General features: G+C 53.1%; 1 protein-coding gene across 4 annotated transcripts in view; it reads right to left on the minus strand.

Moving 5' to 3' along the window:
* Positions 1-1,859: 1,859 nt before the first annotated feature.
* The window catches only part of xirp2a (xin actin binding repeat containing 2a), a 65,891-nt gene continuing 47,750 nt past the window's right edge, over positions 1,860-20,000 (minus strand). For all 4 annotated transcript variants that reach the window (XM_056587433.1, XM_056587434.1, XM_056587435.1 and 1 more), the window contains 7 exons: positions 19,774-19,926; positions 15,679-15,756; positions 14,856-14,931; positions 14,311-14,414; positions 3,976-13,570; positions 3,053-3,186; positions 1,860-1,949 (listed from right to left, as the gene is read on the minus strand). In XM_056587433.1, coding sequence (XP_056443408.1) covers positions 3,092-3,186; positions 3,976-13,570; positions 14,311-14,414; positions 14,856-14,931; positions 15,679-15,756; positions 19,774-19,926 — 10,101 coding nt within the window. In that variant the 3' untranslated portion in view covers positions 1,860-1,949; positions 3,053-3,091. The remainder of the gene's footprint in view (positions 1,950-3,052; positions 3,187-3,975; positions 13,571-14,310; positions 14,415-14,855; positions 14,932-15,678; positions 15,757-19,773; positions 19,927-20,000) is intronic.

A 20,000-nucleotide genomic window follows, 5' to 3' on the forward strand; every position in this document is an offset into this window, starting at 1 on the left:
GTTTCCGAAAACGGGAGCATCCGAGAAAAAAATCGTCGTTTTTTTAATTATTCTTTAGAATCGAGACACACACAAACACATGAGATTTATCGTGTACTCCCTGCACACCAGGTGCCTTCGAACAAACAGCATCCAAACAAACAGAAAATAGATAAGGAATCCAAGATCAAATATATATATGTTTCTAAAACTTGAAAGTACAAAAAAAGAAGAAAAGGAAAAAATGCATTCGAAAAAGAAAACATTGTAATATGTGATCTTAGTTCATCTCTCCATGGACAAAAGTGTAGCAAAATACTGACTCATTTGATTCATTTTCCTGGTTTAATCTCAGAATCTTCTAGATGGATTATATAAATTGAAAGGGTGAAAGTGTTCAGAAGCCTTCAAGGTTAAACTGCCTTTGAAGTTAGTCGTCGCTGTCGTCGTAGTAACGGTTCTTTTTGATCTGCTCCTCCACCGTCAGAGAGCCGTCCTCGCCGAGGGCGCCCCGAGATGAGTTGAGGTCGCCACCAACGCTGTCTTCCACCCCCCACGCGCCGAAGTCCAACAGGTCTTCTAGTGCTGCTCTGGAAGTCGGCGAGGTCACAGTCGCGGTCGCCGTGGCGGTCGTCTCGCCGGCGAAGGCTTCGCAATCAAAGTCGCAGAGCAGGTCACTGGTGTTCAACCCGGCGAAGATGTCCTCTAGGAAGCCGGACGCCGTGACCTTTGACCCCGTGAAGCTCTCGCCCAGGCTGTCGGTCGGACGTTCCTCGTCCGCGGTTGCGACCTCGTCGAACTCAACAACGCCCCGGAGTTCGGAGACACCGAGGTCGGCGTCCGAACATTTGGCACTTTCCGTCACAAAGGCGTCGTCTCTCTGCGCCATCCGCAGCACGTGGTTTGGCATCCAGGGGAGCTGGTCGTCAGGCTGTTCACTATGGAATACCCCTCCGTCTCCTCCCCCTGAATCGGTGAAAGGAAGGAGGCGATCACCCGCTGACTCTCTCCGCCCTCGCCCGCCGAACGTCGCGTCCTGGTGCTGCTCTGGCGGGATGCTATTATTGTTATTGTTGTTGTTATTGTTGCCGTTCTCGTTGGTCGCCTTCCCTCCCGCCGGCGCTACCGCCGTCTCTCCGTCTATCGCCGTGACCTTCACGGCCTCGTCGGCGGTCGCTTTCGCCGCCTGCCCGTTCTCCATCTCACGGGGGGGTCCCGCTCCGTTCTGCTCGCTGTGTGCCGTCACTTTCTTCTCCACTTTCTCCTCCTCCTCCTTCTTCTTCACCTCCACATCTTTCCCACCTCCCTGCTCTTCCTTTCCTGTCACTTGCTTATCCTCCACCTTCCCCCCCTCCTCCTTCCCTTCCTGGGTTTTCTCTTCGATCGGCGGTTCTGTATTCCCCGGCGTGTTTGCTTCCTTCACCGGTGACGGCGGTACTGGATCTCTTTCGTGCTGGTGTCCGTTTTCCGTTTTAACCCCAGCGTTGTTATCGTTCTGCGCGTGGCCGATGTTCTGGCTGCGGCGGTGATCTTCGGAGTTCTTCGCTTCGGCGTCCCCCTCCTGCGGGGGCCAGGCAGGCTTCACCAGCTTCACATCCTCCTCCATGCTGAAGGACTTCTTCGGGGAGTCCGACTGCGGGGGCCAGACCACCGTGATCTTACTGGCGGCCGTTTTGTTTTCTTCCGACGGTTCGTTTGCGACGGTGGGCGGCTCCGTCTTGGTGGGTGAGGCGGTGGTGCTGGTCGTTGCGGTGGTGCTTTTGGGGTCCGGACTTCTCTTCTTGGGCGTGGGGGATTTTATCGTTGTGGTCTGGGTGGGGTTTGCGTTGGGCAATTGTGTTTTAGAGTTCCACAGTTCCTTGTGTGGCTTCTGGCCGAATCCTTCGTCGTAGTTCCCTTTGGCTTTGAACAGCTGTTTAAAGTGTGGCTTACAGTACATCCGTCCATGGAGAGAGGCATAGTTACCGAGGCTGCGAGATAAACACAAAGGGAATAAACACTTTACGACCAAGGACACCGAGAAATTAAACAGTAATGATGTTGATGATGATGATGTAACTGATTCCTATGGCCGTTCTTCGGCACTCTAACTGCTTGTTCTGTTAACTAGGTCATGCAGCACTTAGGTTCATGTTTTTATAGCTACTCTAGTTTTGATTCTCTGCGTTGATTGCTTCCAGCCTCACTTGTACTGTACATGGCTTCGCATAATCGTAAAAAGCGTGGCAGGAAAGTGGCAAGGGTGAAGGGGGCTGGACCGGTAAAACGGGTCCTGGGTTCAAAACCCCCTGATGTCCGCAGTCGACCCATAAGCATGCTCGGGTATGGTGCCCTAAGCCCCCACTAATAGCAGCTACTCATCAATGACACGTACAACAAATAAATGGATAAACATTCAAATTCAGGGCAGGTCTTTTTACTTAAAAGCCTCTGCTGGGTGACCAAGGACATCAATAAATACATATATTCATGCAAAAGTCAGAAGTAAACTCTGCAAAGAATTCTTTGCTGAGTTTATGTTTGACTTTCAGCATGAATTGCAGACGCTTATTTGCAGTTACTTTGCAAAGGATTATTTGCAGAGTGAGAGAGAGAGAAGGAAGAGAGAGAGAAGTGAGAGAGAGAAGAAGAGAGAGAAATAGAGGCAAGAGAGAGGAGCGAAAGAGAGAGAGAGAAGTGAGAAAGATTGAGAGAGAAAGAAGTGAGTGAGAACGAGAAGAAAGAGAAAAAAATGAGAGAGAGAGAGAGAGAGAGAGAGAGACAGAGGCAAGAGAGAGAAGAAAGCGAGATAAGAGAGAGAGAAGTGAGAGAAAGAAACAGAAGCGCGCGTGAGAGAGAAGCGAGAGAGATAGAGAGAGAGAGAGAGAAGCAAGAGAGATATAAATGACATAGAGAAGCGAGAGAAAGTGGAGAGAGAGATGAGAGAGAGAGAGATGTGATAGAGAGAAGCAAGAGAGAGAGAGGAGCGAGAGAGACGCGAGCGAGAGAAGAGAGAGAGATGCGAGCGAGAGAGAGAGAGAGAGAGAGAGAGAGAGAGAGAGAGAGAGAGAGAGAGAGGCGTTGCGGCCCTGACCTTAGTTTCCCTTGGCAGTGTTGGCAGCAGAAGCAGCTCTTATGGAACGTTTGTTTGTCGGCGATCAGCGCCTCCATTGGGTACACCCTCTTCCGGCATGCCACGCACAGCTCCGAGTCGGGAACCCTGATTTTCTGCACACAAAGAAAGGGAGGCAAGCCGTCATTTTTCACATCGCGAGGTGCAGTTGGAAACATGGAGGGGTGCGCTGTGTGAGAATGTGCTAACAAGGCAGGCATTTCGCAGTGGTTAATAAATACTGTCTATGATTTATTATTTTCACTTATTGTCCAGTAGACCATTCTGTCGATGCACGTTCTAATAATAAATTCAGAGCTTTTATTTTTTATCCTTATTTATATTTAAGTTAGTATGCTAGCGGCATAATTTAAGGACTCAATTTGACTAGAGATATATATTTACATTTTTCACACATCATTCTTAATAATACAGCCTTTTCTTTTCCTGTGATACCATAATGTAATTTTAAAGTACAGTACATAAAGTACACTATAAGTACTTATATTATCTTGCTTTTGATCCATAATCTTACCTTTAAAATAATAAGCAAATGTGGGCTAATCTCTTCTTCTATGTCTCTTCTTTACAGAAATACAATACTAATTAAAGCGCATTTCTCTGGTTACACACATCAACGTCAAAACAAGTGCACAGTCAGGCAAAACAAGTTACGTAAGTTCAGACCAAACCAAAGACTGAAACGCTTCAAACGGTGAGTATCCAAAACAACAAGCATTAAACACACTTGTAGTCACATGCTCCGTCACCTTTCTTCCAAGGTGCAACTTTTCCTTCATTTGAAAAAAACAAGCAAGACCGGTTAAACACACACCGTAACACACAACTTCACACACGGGGGGTGTTAGGCTACGGCGTCCTCATGCCGTGCCGCCCCAGTTTACCCGTGGCCACGGTCTGCTGCTGGTGGTGGTGTCGGGTCACACTCTGAGAGCTCCTCTGTTCCGTCACCATGACGCCGGCGCTCTGCAGCGCCTCCTGGCTCTCGGCCCACGACTGCTGATAGTTACGCAGCATCTCCTCCGCCGCCTCCGAGAGGATCTCCGTGGCGCCGCGCACCACGTCGGCGTACGACGGGGGGCTGCCCCGCCCGCTGGCCACCGCCACGGAGGAGGAGGCGGAGCATTGGACGGTGGCGTGCGTCTCGCTGCACCTGGACCCTCCGAAGTCGTCCATGCCGGAGAAGAGCTCGGCAACCGTCGTTGTCGTCGACGTCTCGGAATGCCCGCGGGGTTCAGATTCCGACTCCCTCCTCTCGATGTGTTCCCGGAGGTCCCGGGCGGCCTGGGAGCCGTGCTCGCCCGTCTCGAATACGTCCTTGAGCGCGCGCACGTTGAACGCCGGCACGTCCTCGGACCGGGGCATCTTGGGCTCGGCCTCAGCATCCTCCTCCGTGTCGCTGCCCAGCCGCTCGGTGATCACGATGGGCTCCTTCCTGGGGAACGCCGGAGGCTGCTGCGGCGTCTCGAAGCGGTTGACAAGCTTGGACAGGTCCACCCGCGGAGGCAGGCCCTCCGGTGACACCATGGTCAGACGGGGCTCTTCGGCGTCGGCGCCCAGCCTCTCCGGGATCTCGATGGGGTCCTTCCGGGTGTACACCTTGGTCACCTCCGCCCTATGCGCCTCCTCGAAGAAGGACTTCTTGTCGCGGACGGTCATCATGGAGTCGCCCTCCTCGGCGCACCCCTCCAGATCCACCTCCACCCCGGGCCCCTCCTCCTCGCTCACCGTGTAGCTCGCCACAAAGCTAAACCCCGGGGACCCCTCCTGCTCGGCCATCACCTCCTCTACGATTGGTTGGGGAGGAGGTGGAGGTGGCGTAGGGGTGGTCCCGCCCCTGGGGGTCTTCAGCTGCACCACTTTCTCAGAGCGGCTGAGCGTGGGGGAGGGCGTGGCCCGGTTGAGGAGCGGCGACTGGGCCGCATAAGGCCTGCGCGGCGGCGGCGGTGGCGGGGGTGGGGTTCCCACCGCCCGGTAGGGGGGCGGCGAGGGGGTCACCCCGTGGCGGGGGCTGTCGGTCCGCCGCACCGACTCGATGGTGATGAAGGTGGGGGAGGGGGTGCGGACGGTCATCATCGAGGACCCCCTGTGGTCGAGGCCTTCCCTCGTCAACTCCTGGGTCTTGCTGACGCCGTGATGCTGGCTGGTGATCCTCCTCTCCTCCACCGCCTCCCTCCGGGACTCCACCACGGACGAGGCCACCGTCACCTTGGAGGTCTTGGCGGAGGGTCCGCCGATAGGGGCTTTCGTGTCGGGCTTCTTCGATGTCGGGGGAGGTGGAGGCGGCGGGGTCTGTGCTGACGGCGTCCCCCTCCCCTGATGCTCCGCGGCCGCTCTGCTCTCCGCCTCCAGGAAGGTGAGCTTGGCCTCGGCCATGTTCCTCATGTAGGCCGTCATCTCCTTCAGCTTCTTCTTGCTCTGATGCAGCGCGATCTCACTCAGGTTCCTCTTCTCGTCCACGCCCATCATCCAATCGGGCACCTCGCTCACGATCCCCCTGACGGCGTCCGAGTCGATCTTCCCAGCCCCGCCCTGAAGTGCTTTAATGTGAGCCAGCAGCTGCACTAATCTACATCTATCCATCTCCATGCTTTCTGCAGACACCTTCATCTCTGTGTCTCCGGCCTCGCTTTTAGCTGTCATTGATTGAACGTTTACCCCCTGGACTTTGCTTGTTGTCGTGGCGGATGTCTGTTGATGTTGTTGATGTTGTTGTTGTTGTTGTTGTAGTTGTTGTTGTGAGCTCTTGGTCTTCTGCGTGTGCACACTCACAGCCTCCTGCCTCTGGATGCTCTGCTGCGTCACGCTCTGCGTCACCACCACCTCCTGCCTGTGCTCCGTCTTGGAGCTGTGGTGGCTGCTGGAGACGGCCCCGTAGCCCGGCGCTTGAGGGCCCAACGCAGCCTCAGTCTCCGTCATGGAAACGACGTGGACGGCCCCCGCCTGTTTCTCCTCGTTCTCCCTCTTGGCCGTTTGCTTCTTCACAGAATGCTCCGCTGATTTATGGGACGGTTTGGGACGAGGGAGTGGGCTCATTTGCCGTTTCGCCACTTGCGCTTTCAGATCCATTTTGACTTCAACTTCATTTCTCAGCACTGCCGAGGTCGCAAGGCTGTTCTCCTGCATCACTGTGGTTTCATTACGCTGTGAGATATCGGCCATGTCCAGATGTGACTGAGTGCCACCTGTGACAGCCTGTTTCATCGCCAAGCTATCACATTTCACATCTTTCATCTCGGGGGGTATCTTGAAGGTTTTCACTTTGAAACTTGGAGCCACCTTCGGGATTTTAGTGGGCTGAGCCGTGCCTTTCCTCCCGTCCTGTGTATCGGCCACATTAACAGCCTTCGTCTCCTCCTCTGCTCTCAGGGTGACCTCAGGCTGACTTTGGACATTGACGCTCTCCTGCACAGAACTCTTTGTGGCGGACACACACTTGACCGTGCTGGACTTCTTCATGAACTGTTTCTGCTCCGTGACAGCGCCACTGACAAAGCCGGCACCTGACTGGGTTGTAATATCGACGGGCTTGGGTGAGGGGGGGGATTTGGCGGTGGACACAGAGACTTGTGTTGTCTGACTCTCTCTGAAGACATCAGACGAGCTCTGAGCCCTCTGCCCCGACACCACAGAGGAGTGGCCCCTGGAGCCCTGCTTATTATCCAAGGTGATGTTTGAGGACGCCTGCTGTGATTTCTTTTTCAGCGGGGCGATCAAAGGCTTGCTGGAAGGGATGTGCGACGGCAGCTTCTTCGCCACAGGAGCGTCGTGCGCCGATGTCTCTTCCACGGCGACGGCCCTTCTCTCCTCCACCATGGCCTCGGTGGACTGCATGGATTGGGTAGTCAGTGCTTCGGCCTCGCCAGCGTTTCCTGCGAGGAACCGTTCCCCGGTGGGGGGCGCCTCGGAGTGGGCCGGCGGGGAGTTCGGCGGCGTTGGTTTGAGATTCTCCATCTCCTCTTTCTCTCTCTGGAGACGGAACCTCTCCTCTGCGAGCATGAGCGGCGTTTTGAACTTACGGGCGTAAGGGCGGGGCTTCGGGGCCTCCGCGGTCTCGGGCGTCTGATGCAGTTTCAGAGGCGGGACGAAGCGCTTTTTGGGCGGCTGCAGGGGTTCCTTCTCAAAGGATTTTGCCACGGGGATCCCGGACGGCGCCTTCGGTGCTGCGGTGGACTCGGTGGATTGGGTGTGAGTTTGTTTCCTGGTTTCTGTGTGATGGGTTGTTTCGGTCTGGACCTGCTGCACCCTAGTTTCCTCCGCGCGTGTCATCACGGTCGCTGGCTGCTCCGTCACGAACGCTGGTTGCTCCGTAGCGGGTTGGGGTGGTGGAGGTGGAGGAGTTGGAGGAGGTGGAGGAGGAGCAGGGATCGGCTGCTTCTTCTGCCACTTGGGTTTGGGCTGTGCGGGCGGCTTGACGGGCTCCATCGGCTTGGGGATTTTGAACAGGGGCCGGGCCGCCGGTTTCCCCGGTTTGGTTGGGGGCGGGGGCTGAGGCAGGGCATCGAGCTCCAGCTGGGAGGGCAGAGGAGGGAGGAAATCTGCCGAGGTCGGCGGAGGCGGCGGTGGGAAGAACTCGGCCTCGGGCTCCGCTGGAGGGGGAGAGGGCGGGGGCGGGGGTGGGAGGTCGCTGTCCTGCCTCATGATGGGAGGGCGGGAGCCGGTGGAGCCCGGGCCTTCTGTCACCGGGGACGGTGGGGAAGGGAGGGACAGCTCTGACTCGGATGGTGGAGGGGGGGAAGAAGGCGGAGGGGGAAAATTAATTTCTGGCTTCTTCTTTTTGATCAGGCCCTTCGCTTTGTTCTCAAGGTTACGGTATTCCCCCTTGGCGCTTTTGATGTCTTGCTTCTGAGCGAGCCCCTTGTTTTCCATTACGGCGCTTTGTCGCTGGGAGGTAGACACATGCTCCGACACAGCGCGGCCCTGCGTCGCCGAGGACGACGACGATGATGACATAGACGATATAGCCTGTTGTTCAATCACGGTGGTGTGCACCTGTTTAACCGTCCTCGTCTCCTGGGTTTTCTTGGTGGAGACATTGGTTTGCTTGGTGGACACGCTTTGCACAGCGCCTTGTTTCACGTTCATGTCGACCACAGATTTCATCTCTGTCTGCTGTGAATGAGGTGTCGGTTTGCTCTTCACGCTAACTGGCTTAGCGGGCACTATCTGTGCCTGGGGCTTGGGCTGGGGCTGGGTCTGGGTTTGGGGCGGCCCATTCTGTGTCACACTCTCCTCCTTTGAGCTTATCCGCTTAGAAGACTCCGATGTGGCGGCCGCGATAGTGACAGCGTGTGAGCTCTCCTCCTGAATCACAGCCTTGGTGTTCACAGATTGGCTCTCGGCGTGCTTCTGTGTGTGCCTCTGTGTCTCGGCGGCCTGGGGTAGGTTAGTCACAGCGGGTGTCCCTTGCGCTGTCACGCTCATGCTCTTGTGCCCGTGCACGCACGTATGCTCCAGCACCTTGTGTTCTGGGGCCCTTGCCGTCACTTTGACTCTCTTGGAGGAATACATGCGCTTCGGGTTGGCATATTGTTTCTTCTGCATCAGATTCTTTATGGCGCCTTGCACGTCACCCTTTATCACCTCCTCCTTCTCCGTCTGCGTCATCTCCTGGCCCTCGTACAGCGTCTTGATGGACGTTTTGACGTCCCCCTCAATGCTGCGTCGCCGCTGCATCCTGGGAGAGTCCGGGGGCTCCAGTAGGAGCTGTATGGTGCCTTTGATGTCCCCCTGTTCGCTTGCTTGATGCTGATAGAGCTTCCTCTCACTCGACACCTCGTGTAGATTCTGCATGGCCGTGTAAATGTCCCCCTTGACGATTTCCTCCTTCTCCACTTCCTTCACCGCCTGCTTTGCCTCCTCCAGACTCCTCAGCGTCCCTTTGATGTCGCCCGGCACTAAATCCTCCACCGTCGCCTCAGTCCTCGCCGTCGCAGACTTCTCCAGGGACTGCAGCGCTCCTCTGATATCGCCCCGGATAATGTCGGGCTTCTCCACGTCCTTGGCCTGATACCGAGCCTCGTGCAGAGACTTCAGCGTGGTGCTCAGATCCCCCTTGACTACTTCCTCCCTCTCCATCACCACCCTCTGATTGGCCGCCTGAGTCAACGAATCCATGGCGGCCCACAGGTCGCCCTTTACGATGTCCTGCTTCTCCAGGTTCCGGTAGTTGACGCTGGGCTCCGTCATGAACACCTGGACGTTGCTGTGCACGTCCCCGGCAACGATGTCGCCCTCGGCAACCGTGCGGCCCACCTGCTGCTGATTCCTCCTCAGGATGAGCTTGGTCTCCTCCACGTCCCCGCCCACGATCCTCTCCTTCTCTGTCTTCCTCTCTGGCTCGTCGTCCGGCTCGCCGCGGAGATTACGGAGGTAGTCCAGCGCTCCGGACTCGATGCAGGTGGAGTAGAAGCTGACGTTGCCCCTCTCCGTCTCGCCCACCTTAATCTTCTTCTTCTTCTCCGCATCCGGGTTCGACATGAGCCGGTGGAGCGTTTTGCTGACGTTGCCCTGGACGACGTCCTCCCGCTCGACGCTGTCGCTCTCGGCCTTGTTCAGGAGGGAGTAGATGGTCATCCTCACGTCCCCCTTCTCGTCTTCCTGGATGAGCAGGCCGCGCTTTGAGGAGCCCTCCTGCTTGAGCAGGTTGTTGATGGCCTCCTGTATGTCGCCGCGGACGATGGCTTCCTTCTCGACGCTGGCCCCCTTCTCCTGGCTGAAGAGCTGGCGCACGGTGGTGTCGATGTTGCCCCTCTCCTCCACGTCGACGGTGATCCCCCTCCCCGTGCCGTCGCTGCGGTTCAACAGGTTCATCATGATGTTGTTCAGATCGCCCCTGATGATCTCTTCTCGTTGGATTTCAGGCGAGTTCTGGTTCATCAGCTTGTATTTCGCCATGCGGACGTCTCCGATCTCATCCGCCTCGATGAGAATCCCCTGCGAGTCTACCATTTTCTGGCAGTAGAGCTCTTCCAGAGTCTCCTTGATGCTCTTACCGGTGACCGCTGACCTCTCTGTGCTGCTCTCGTTGAACTCATGGACGGGTGTGGATTCAAAGAGCCAGGTTGTTGATTTGACGTCGGCCTGCGGGATCGCCTCTTTGGTAAGGACGCGGTCTGCTTCATCGTCGTCTCCCTTCTCTCTGATCTTGTCGAGGGGCTGCTTTTCAAAGAGCCACACGGACTGCGTGACGTCCCCTTTTACCACGTCCTTCTTCGTCACCGTCTCCATGCTGCTGAGCTCTGTGTTCTCGCTGTGGATCTTGTCCATCGTGTGGGTCTCGAACATCCACGTGGCGGATCGGACATCCCCCTTCTGGATCTCGCTCACGCTCACCGTCCTGACGTACTTTTGGGACATCTCGTCGGTCTCGAAGCGTTGTGTGTTTGACTTCACGTCCCCGCCTTGAACGTCCTCGACGGTCTTGGACCTCACTTTCATGTCCTCCGCGATCTCGTCCAACGGCTGGGTCTCAAACCTCCACCGGGCAGAGCTGACGTCACCTTTGTTGACGCCTTCCTCCGTCACGGCCTTGATCACGTAGACCTCCTCCGAGTCCCGGATCGAGTCCAGCGGCTTGGTCTCAAACTGCCATCGAGCGCCCTTCACGTCCCCTCTCATCACCTCTTCCTTTGTCACCGTGGTCACTTCGTGGTAGTGTCCGTCTTTGTCGCGTATGGCGTAGAGCGGCTGCGTTTCGAACATCATGGTGTAGTTCTTCACATCTCCCTTCTGAATCTCTTCGCTTGACATACCGATAAGCTTTGAAATATCAGTCTCTGTGTTCTCATCTTGAATCTGATCTAACGAATACGTCTCAAAAATAAAGCGCCCTTTGTCCACGTTTCCACCTTGCACGTCAGTCACTGTACGCAATTCCCTTGTTGTTGTTTCATCCTCTTTGATTGTATCTATCGCCTGATTCTCAAACATCCGGGTGTTGTTGATGACATTGCCTCTCTGGATGTCCTCGGCCGTTTTGGTCTTAAGCCGCTGCATGACTTCTCCTGAGGTGGAGGTCATGATGTCCGAGGAGCTGTTCTCAAAGATGTACTTCATCCGAGAGACATCGCCCGAGTCTATATCGATCTCCGTGACCCTCCTGAAGGAGCTGGAGTCTTCCCCGGTCAGGCAATCCAGGTTCTCGGTTTCAAAGAGAAAACGGGCGCGGCCCACGTCCTTCCCCTGGATGTCCTCTTGGTTTATGGTGCAAGTTTTCAAAATGGTCTCGGACTCTGTCTCGGCGTGGTCGCGGATGTTGTCGAGGGTCTGGGTCTCAAAGAGCCAAGTGCACGTTTTAACATCGCCCTTCTGGACTTGCTGGACATCCGTCTCGCTTCTCTCCTCCTTCTCATAGAGGCCGTCCATCGGCTGGGTCTCAAACAGCCACCGGCAAGTCTTCACGTCTCCCTTCTCGATCTCGACGTCCTCCTTGGCCTGACGCTCCTCGTGTTCGTACTTGATGGCATCCAGAGCTTGAGTTTCAAAGAGCCACTTGGCTGTCTTCACATCTCCAGACTGAATTTCCTGTTTGGAGATGCCTTTGATGATCTGAAACTTGTCGATGCTCTCGTCAAACTCGTCGATAGGCCGCGTTTCAAACATCCACCTGCAGCTGCGCACGTCTCCCTTCACCACCTCCTCGCGCCTCACGGTTTTGACCTCGTGGTAGTGACCTGCGCTGTCCTGCATCGCGTACATAGGGGTGGACTCGAAGAGAACCTTGTTCGACCGGACAGATCCGCTCGTAACACCCTCCACCTGTATCCTCTGTGTCCCTTCACACCTACTCAGATCCATGGTCTCAAACCTCTCTTTGTAATTGGTGACATCGCCCTTGTCGAGAGCCTCCATGTTGACGGTGCGCGTGATCTCCCGTTTTTCCTCTCGTATGTTCTCCAGCGGTTGGCTCTCGAACATCCACTTCTGATGTCTCACGTCGCCTTTCTCCTCCTCCGACGCGACCCTCTTCTGGAGCTTTCCGACCTCCAGCAGATCCTTCAGGTTCTCCATGGGCACCGTCTCAAACAGATGCTTGGCCGACCGCACGTCCCCGCCGACAATCTCCTCGGCGCACGACGGCCTGGCGTTGGCGTTGTCCTTCAGCGTGTCCATCCGCTGGGTCTCAAACACCCGACAGTGCTGCCTCACGTCGGCGCCGATGATCTCCTCCCTCTCTCGTTTGGAGCACTCCCAATCCTCTTCCTTGATGGCGTCGAGGGTCTTGGTCTCGAAGAGCCATTTCCCTTTGTTCACCCCTCCTTGGACGTCGTCCTCCATGGAAACCCCGCAGATGAGCTTCACCTTGGAGGGGTCCTTGTGGATCATATCCAGTGCTTGGGTTTCAAACATCCAGCGAGAGGTCTTGACGTCCCCCTTCTCTGTCTCCTCCCGGCGGATCTTGGTGATCTCCAGCATTTCCCCAGAATCCCCCCGGATGACACACATGGGCTGGGTCTCGAACATGCAGGTGGTGGTCTTCACCTCCCCCTTTATCTCCTCCAGCTCCGACTTGAGGTTGAGGAAGTTGCTCTCGTCGATGGTCTCCGTCTTGCCCAGCGAGTCCAAGTGCTGCGTCTCGAAGAGGTAGCGCGCCGTTTTGACGTCCCCGCCACTGATGTCCTTGTCGATGACCACTTCTATCACCTGCTCGTCCTGTTCCTGATAGATCTTATTCATGTAATCCATGGGCTGAGTCTCAAAGAGCCAGGTGGCGGTACGGACGTCGCCTCTAGCAAGTTCTTTAACTTGACTGGTCGTCTCGCCGGTCTCCGTCCCGAGCGCGTCCATGGGCTGGTTCTCAAACATCCACGCGGTGTACCTCACGTCCTTGCCGGCGATTATCTCCTGCTGGGAGATGTTGTTATCTTCCCGCTCGTCCAGAGTGTCGTCCTTGATGGCGTCCAGCGGTTTGTTCTCAAACATCCTGCGCATGGACTGCACCTCGCCTTTAAGGATCTCCTCCCATTCGAGGTAGTCCCCCTCGGGACTCGAACCCCTGTTGGGGCTGCCCCCGTCATTCTCAAACAGATAGCAGGTCTGCTGCACCTCCCCTTCGACCCGCTCCCCGCCCTCGCTCTCGAAGCGAACCCTCTCCTCCTCCGTGAGCTGGCTCAGGAAGTCGGCCTCCAGGGTCTTGCGGACGTCCGGGTGGATGTGCTTGTAGAGGCGTTTGAGCTCCGCCATACTCTTGTGCTTGAAGTAGTGCTCCTTGTGTTCGGAGGACCGCTGGTCGGTGACCTGGCTCTGGCTGTGATGGCTGCAGGCCTGGCAGTAGTCCGGCAGCTCTTGCTCTGTGGGCGGCGGGGGGAAGGGATCCACAGCCTCGTAGGCCAGGGCGGATGAGGAGGAGGCAAAGTTGGAGGACGCAAGGTTGGAGGACGCAAAGTTGGAGGAGCTTTGGTAGCTTGTCGCGGCAGCGCTTTTGGATGCATGGCGGTTGACCGGCTCCCATTGGAAATCATTCAAATCCACATCAATCTACAGGGTTCACGAACAGTGTCAGGGTAAGGAGAGAGAGGCAGTTAAAGTGGATAGGTCGCAGACAGACATGTAGATGATTATGGAATACCAAGATGCAGATGTTGGTATTGAAGACGACTAAATATTTTGCCGTATCTAAGGTAACCCCTGTTTAATGTATGTCATCTATTTCTAATTATGTAGCTAAATATCGATCTATCTCTATCATGGTTACTCTGGCTTCCTTCAATTTCTCTACAAACACATAAAACATTTCCAGAATAGATTATAGATGGTGACGGAAGTATGAACAATGGAAACATCATACAATAACCTCATAGTACAGCTACATAGTTCAATAAAAAAAAAACTTTGATCAGAACATGGGGAGAACATAGGAAGGCAGCACTGATGAACACATAAAACGGTTAAATCAGCTCCCTGACTTAATTACAACGTACACGATTAGTTAGAGCGCTGCAGGTCGCAGCTTTGAACAAGTACTCCTCTAATGACAAACCATTGACTGGGAATTGATTGTGGGTGGAATCTTCTCAAGGTGAGTCTTTCAACACAGGATCCGTCCGGAAGTATGAACTTCATTAATTTTAAACCACTGTTAAGCAACACGGTTTTTAAAAAGGGTGGCTTTTAAAAAGTATTTTTTTTTAAATGGGGACATCTTTAAAAAGGGTGTTTAAAAAAAAAAAAAATCTTAAAAAAAAGGGTGTTTTCCTCCGCTTGCGCTCGACCCTCACCTTGACCTGCTTGCTCGGCGTGGCCTCCTCTATCGTCTTCTCGTACTGCGTCTTCAGGGCGTGGGTGGAGAAGGCGGGCAGGTCTTCTCCGCCCACCACCGTCACTGCAAAGCGATGAGACAACGGGAGGATTAGGGGGGGCCAGGTGGGAGCAGGGAGGTTGGGAGGGGTGAACAGATCAGGCGTATGAATCACTCTCATCATGTTTGTTCTCTAAACCCACGCAGCGCTGATTGCCCTATTTCCCCTCTCCCAATTTAATTTTTCACCCAACCCTGATCCCACCTGCACCGCCTTCATTAGAGTCACTGTGGTGCCCTGGATCTCTTTGTGAATCATTACATTCTGCGTTGTTTAACGGTCATGCTTTTATTTCTTTTGAACAGCTCATCCCCTCACGCTCGGCAACAGATGAGAGCCGGTTGCTAGGGCAGATGGGTAGGGATAAAAGAAAAAAAACGACAACAACACAGAAATGAACAGGGCGAGGGTTAGGGCGGAGATCTGAGGGTCGGGGGTGGAGTGTTGGGTGGGGTTGGACCCACCTGTCTCATTGTAATGGCTGCCGTAGCCGGCGGCAACGCTGTCCTGTTGAACCGTGTGGTGCTGCTGCCGGGTGACCTGTGAGGGGGAGGGGGGAGGGAAAGTGGGAGGGGGGAGGGGGAGGGTCGGCACAGAGCAACGTGAGGACACGTAGCGGGAGACACACACCGCAAGACGATGTAAACACGTTGATGACCGAGGAATAAACTGTGATCTTGCGCGCTCTCCGCGCCTCTGTAATGATAGGGATTACTGTAATCTCAAAATAGCCGTGCTGCTGTGCCTTTCACTGACACACGGGTATATGTACACATCGAGAGTCGCCCAGTGTGCCTCGCTCAAAGGCTGCGGCTAATGACGGTGATGTAGTTGATGATGGTTCGTGTCATTTGTTTATCGTTAACGGCGAATGGATCATTATCTGTCGGAAAAGTATGTGTATAATAAACTATTACCCGTAGAGACCGTCCGATGTATTGAATACTGTATATTATATACAATAGATTCAATGTATAGTTTATTTTTATTAGACAGATAGATATTCGTCGACAGCTGGATATATTTATAGATATAGAAGAGAGAGAGAGAGAGAGAGAGAGAGAGAGAGAGAGAGAGAGAGAGAGAGAGAGAGAGAGAGAGACAGAGAGAGAGAGAGAGAGAGAGAGAGAGAGAGGGACAGAGATCATTTTTTTCATCCCTAAGGGGTAATTAAGGAGCAGAAGGCGTATATACGGTACATGTCTCTCTATATATGGATGGTTGATTGGCAGTCGGCTCCCAGCTAAATGGGCTGCCAGTCAGCCGAGTTCGGGTCGGGCTCTGTACCTCCTGTTGGTTCTGAAAGGAGGAGGTCTGGTTGACATCGCTGCTCCTCACCAGCGTCTCAGAGGAGGCGGACATCGCCTGTCAGACACACATAAAAACTGTTTTATTAACGGATAAATCGTCTCCCTCTCTCTCTCTCTCTCTCTCTCTCTCTCTCTCTCTCTCTCTCTCTCTCTCTCTCTCTCTCTCTCTCTCACTCTCTCTCTCTCTCTCTCTCTCTCTCCCTCTCCCTCCCCCCCGCCCCCCCACCCTCAGTCTCTTTCTCTCCCACCAGGCCAAGAGTGACACCATGCTCTCCTTGTCCAGTGACTCCTTCCCCTGTCTTGGCTCTGTGAGGGAGCCTTTAAGTATTTTTACATTCCGGGGCTGAGCCCGATGAAATCCTTCTGTTTCGGTGAGCCTTTTGGGTGTGCGGCTTCCCCCGAAGTTTACGAAGACCGGCGGCCATATTTGTCGAAAAGCGGGAGAATAACGCAAAATTTGTAGGATAATTCACAGAAGGCTAGACGCTATAGCCTGATATGAACACATCGGGCTGTGTCTGTTCTGGTGACAATACTGCTAGGCCGATGCAGACTTTGTGTGCAGAAGACACAATGTGACATGTCATCCATACTATTGATCATACTGACGGAAGTACTGACTGGTTGATCTGTAGCAGGCGCCGAATTGAACGTATCTTGCCTCCCACCCGACCCCCACACACACCGCTCCCCCCCTGACGGACGCCCCGAGGCAAACTTTTATCTGCTCTTTGGCGCCGACCGACCGCACACCTCGCCCGCTTACGATGCCGGAGAGATCTGAGTCCGAGGCGTTTGCTGCAGGCGTTTGATTGGTTTTTGGTTGGTGGGGCTCAGGACGTAGAGCGGCTGGACTTGTAACCAGAAGGTTGCTAGTTCAACCCCCAGGGACCTCCTATCTGAGTGTCGCGGTGTCCCTGAGCAAGACACCTCACCCTGACTGATCCTGACGAGCTGGTGGATGGATGACACTGCCATCGGTGTATGAACGGGTGAATGTTAGGCCATTATTGTAAAGCGCTTTGAGTGGCCACTGGTTAGAAAAGCGCTACATAAATGCAGTCCATTTAAATGAGAGGATCCTCAATAGCAGCATCAGAAGTAGCCATACAAAAGCAATAAAGTGACACATATTTCACTTAGATGCTAATTTTGTCCGTTCAGATGTTACTCTACATGAAAAGTATTAAAAAAGAACAGTATTCACATTGTATTCAGGGCCTAATTTGGCATGTTATTTAGTTTTATTTACAAAGGGAAATGTGCGCATTTGCTGCGAGTATTTCACTCCTCCGAGAATTTAGTGTTGAGTATCCATGACTGAATGTGTGTTCGTCGGGGTACAGCCTGATGATAAGGCATGGTGATAGTCATTTAAACGAGACTCTATGATACATTCTCTGAACCACATGGGAAGAAGACCTGATGTTTCGTCTTTAAACCTTCCTCACACACGCTGGAGACGATGAGGAGCTGATGTGCAGCAGGGGGGGTCCATCAGCAACACATTCACCCCCCCCAATCTCTCTCTCTCCCTCTTTCTATGTCCCTCTCTCTTCCTCTCTCCTTTTCTCTCCCTCTCCATCACCACTCCTATCTCTCTTTATCCCTCTCCCTCCCTCTCCCTCTCTCTCTCTCTCTCCCTCCCACTCACTCTCTCTCACTCTCTCTCTCTCTCTCCCTCCCACTCACTCTCTCTCTCTCTCTCCTCTCTCTCTACACTCTCCTCTCTCTCTCTCTCTCTCTCTCTCTCTCTCTCTCTCTCTCTCTCTCTCTCTCTCTCTCTCTCTCCCTCCCTCCCTCTCCCCTCTCACTCTCACTCTCTCTCTCTCTCTCTCTCCCTCCCACTCACTCTCTCTCACTCTCTCTCTCTCTCTCCCTCCCACTCACTCTCTCTCTCTCTCTCTCTCTCTCTCTCTCTCTCTCTCTCTCTCTCTCTCTCTCTCTCTTTCTCTCTCCCTCCCTCCCTCTCCCCTCTCACTCTCACTCTCTCTCTCTCTCTCTCTCTCCCTCCCACTCTCTCTCTCTCTCTCTCCCTCCCTCCCTCTCCCCCTCTCACTCTCACTCTCTCTCTCCCTCCCTCCCTCTCCCCCCTTTCTCTCTCTCTCTCTCTCTCTCTCTCTCTCTCTCTCTCTCTCTCTCTCTCTCTTAGTATTCCGCGGGGGGATCTTGAGCTCAGCTCAATGAATCCATTCTGTCCCTCGCTCCAGCGGGCAGATGCCATAGGAAGAAAGAACTAAATCCGTAGCGGGCGCCGAATTGACCGTATCTCGCCCCCCCCCCAACTCCCAACCGACCCCTACACACACACACACCGCAAACTTCTAACTGCTTTTGGCGCCGACCGACCGCACACCTCGCCCGCTTTCGATGCCGGAGAGCTCTGAGTCAGAGGTGTTTGCTGCAGGCGTTTGATTGGTTTTTGCTTGGTGGGCCGGTCGCATCAGGGATGAGCATGTAAAACACATTTTTATCTTATGATGTACAGTTAGGAGTTTTCAAATTTTGAGCTGGGTTTATTCGATGTAGTCCTTGTGTCGGAGATGAAGCAACAGATCATCATCTCAACATCCTTCAGGATGTTGGAATTTTCTTTCACAAAACTTGGTAATCCTATAGAAGCAATGAGCTTGACTTCAATAATAACATTACTCGTGAGTTTGTTGTAAGTTTGACCCTTTACGTTTCCTTTTAGGGAACAATATAAACAAAAGCATGTTAATCGAGTAATGGTCAAAAAACTCTGTGCAGTGCTCTGTGCTAACAACAAAGTGTTTCTGCTGCATCAGACCTAGCCTCTTTAAGGAAGTTTATACCACAGCTCTGCTGAATGCTTGATTCCGATTGGCCAATAACGTTCCGAGTATGTCCATTATTATCCATTGTGCCACAGTAAGTTCTGATTGATTGATTTGATTGGGCGAGAGGCATTCATGAGCTGTGATAGAGTATAACGGCACCGTGACTTTGAACTGCACATGTATCATCCGTCTGCTGTGCAGGTGTTTCTAATAACCGTGAATTATGTTAACGATCGAGGAGCAACGCACTTTCTGTTCCAGCTGTTAGCTCATCAGAATCACAAATGCCACCAAAGAGGCTGTCAACAGTTGAAAAGCACTCCCTCTCGCGTGATATTGCTTAAATTACGCACACCTCTGCCTTTGGAGCTTCCAAATCAATGCGCCACGAATCCAACGTTCACAATAAGGTTCAGATAGAACGTCAACTTGTTGTTTCCTTGGCAGTATCTGATATCTAATCATTGTTTGTAACTGCGTTCCAAGCGGAATAATCCATTTCATAAAAGTGATTTCCTTACGTATCTCAGTTACTGTACGTGAACAAAAGTGTTTGTAAAAAAGGAATAAATAGTAAACTGTAAACTTTGCACATCATAACTGAAACAAGTCAATAGACTATCTTTACTTGGAGGCCATATTGGTTAGTCAGGGTCGGTAGGCCCAATATATGGGGAAACCATGACAACAAAAAACTGAAATGCATTCTTAACCTGGGCAACCTGGGCTGGGGGGTTCTCGAAAGATTCTCGAAATGTCACCCACCCAACTTACTAACATGCCCACTAGGTAAGAGAGGTGTACGGTGGTGGACGATGGATGTGGATGATGGATGATAAGGTGGGTTATGTGAGTTTGAGGAATGATGATGATGGGTTAGGTCATGATAATGATGGTGATGATGATGTTAATGATGGTGAAAATTATGTTAAGGATGGTGATGATGATGTTAATTATGATGATGATAATGCTGGTGATGATGAAGGTAATGGTGATGATGATAATGATGCAATGCTGATGATGATATTAATGATGATGATGATTAGAATTTTGATGATGATGATGGTGAGGTTGATTTGAATGATGTTGTTGATGATGATGTTAATGGTGGTGAAGATGAAGTGAATGATGGTGAAGATGTTAATGATGGTGATGAAGACATTTACATTTACATTTAGGGCATTTAGCAGACGCTTTTATCCAAAGCGACTTACAATAAGTACATTTGTCATAAGAAGCGCATCAATATATCGCTGTCGGTAAGACTATACCTGCACTGATCTCTGCTGGTACTGGTGCTGGGTGACGGTGCTGTGGGAGTGGGAGGAAGAGGACGAGGAAGAGGCAAACTGCTGACTCTCAAATTGCCTCTTCACGCTGGCCAGCCCACCGGGCAGCGAGCAGGCCTCCGACTCCTCCATCACCTAGCAGGGGAGACGAACCAATCAGAACCACAGGAGGACACAGCCCTTCAGAACTAATCACAACCAATTAGAAC

Source organism: Gadus chalcogrammus, chromosome 4, assembly GCF_026213295.1.
Source record: "Gadus chalcogrammus isolate NIFS_2021 chromosome 4, NIFS_Gcha_1.0, whole genome shotgun sequence".
In the NCBI taxonomy this organism is placed as follows: Eukaryota; Metazoa; Chordata; class Actinopteri; order Gadiformes; family Gadidae; genus Gadus; species Gadus chalcogrammus.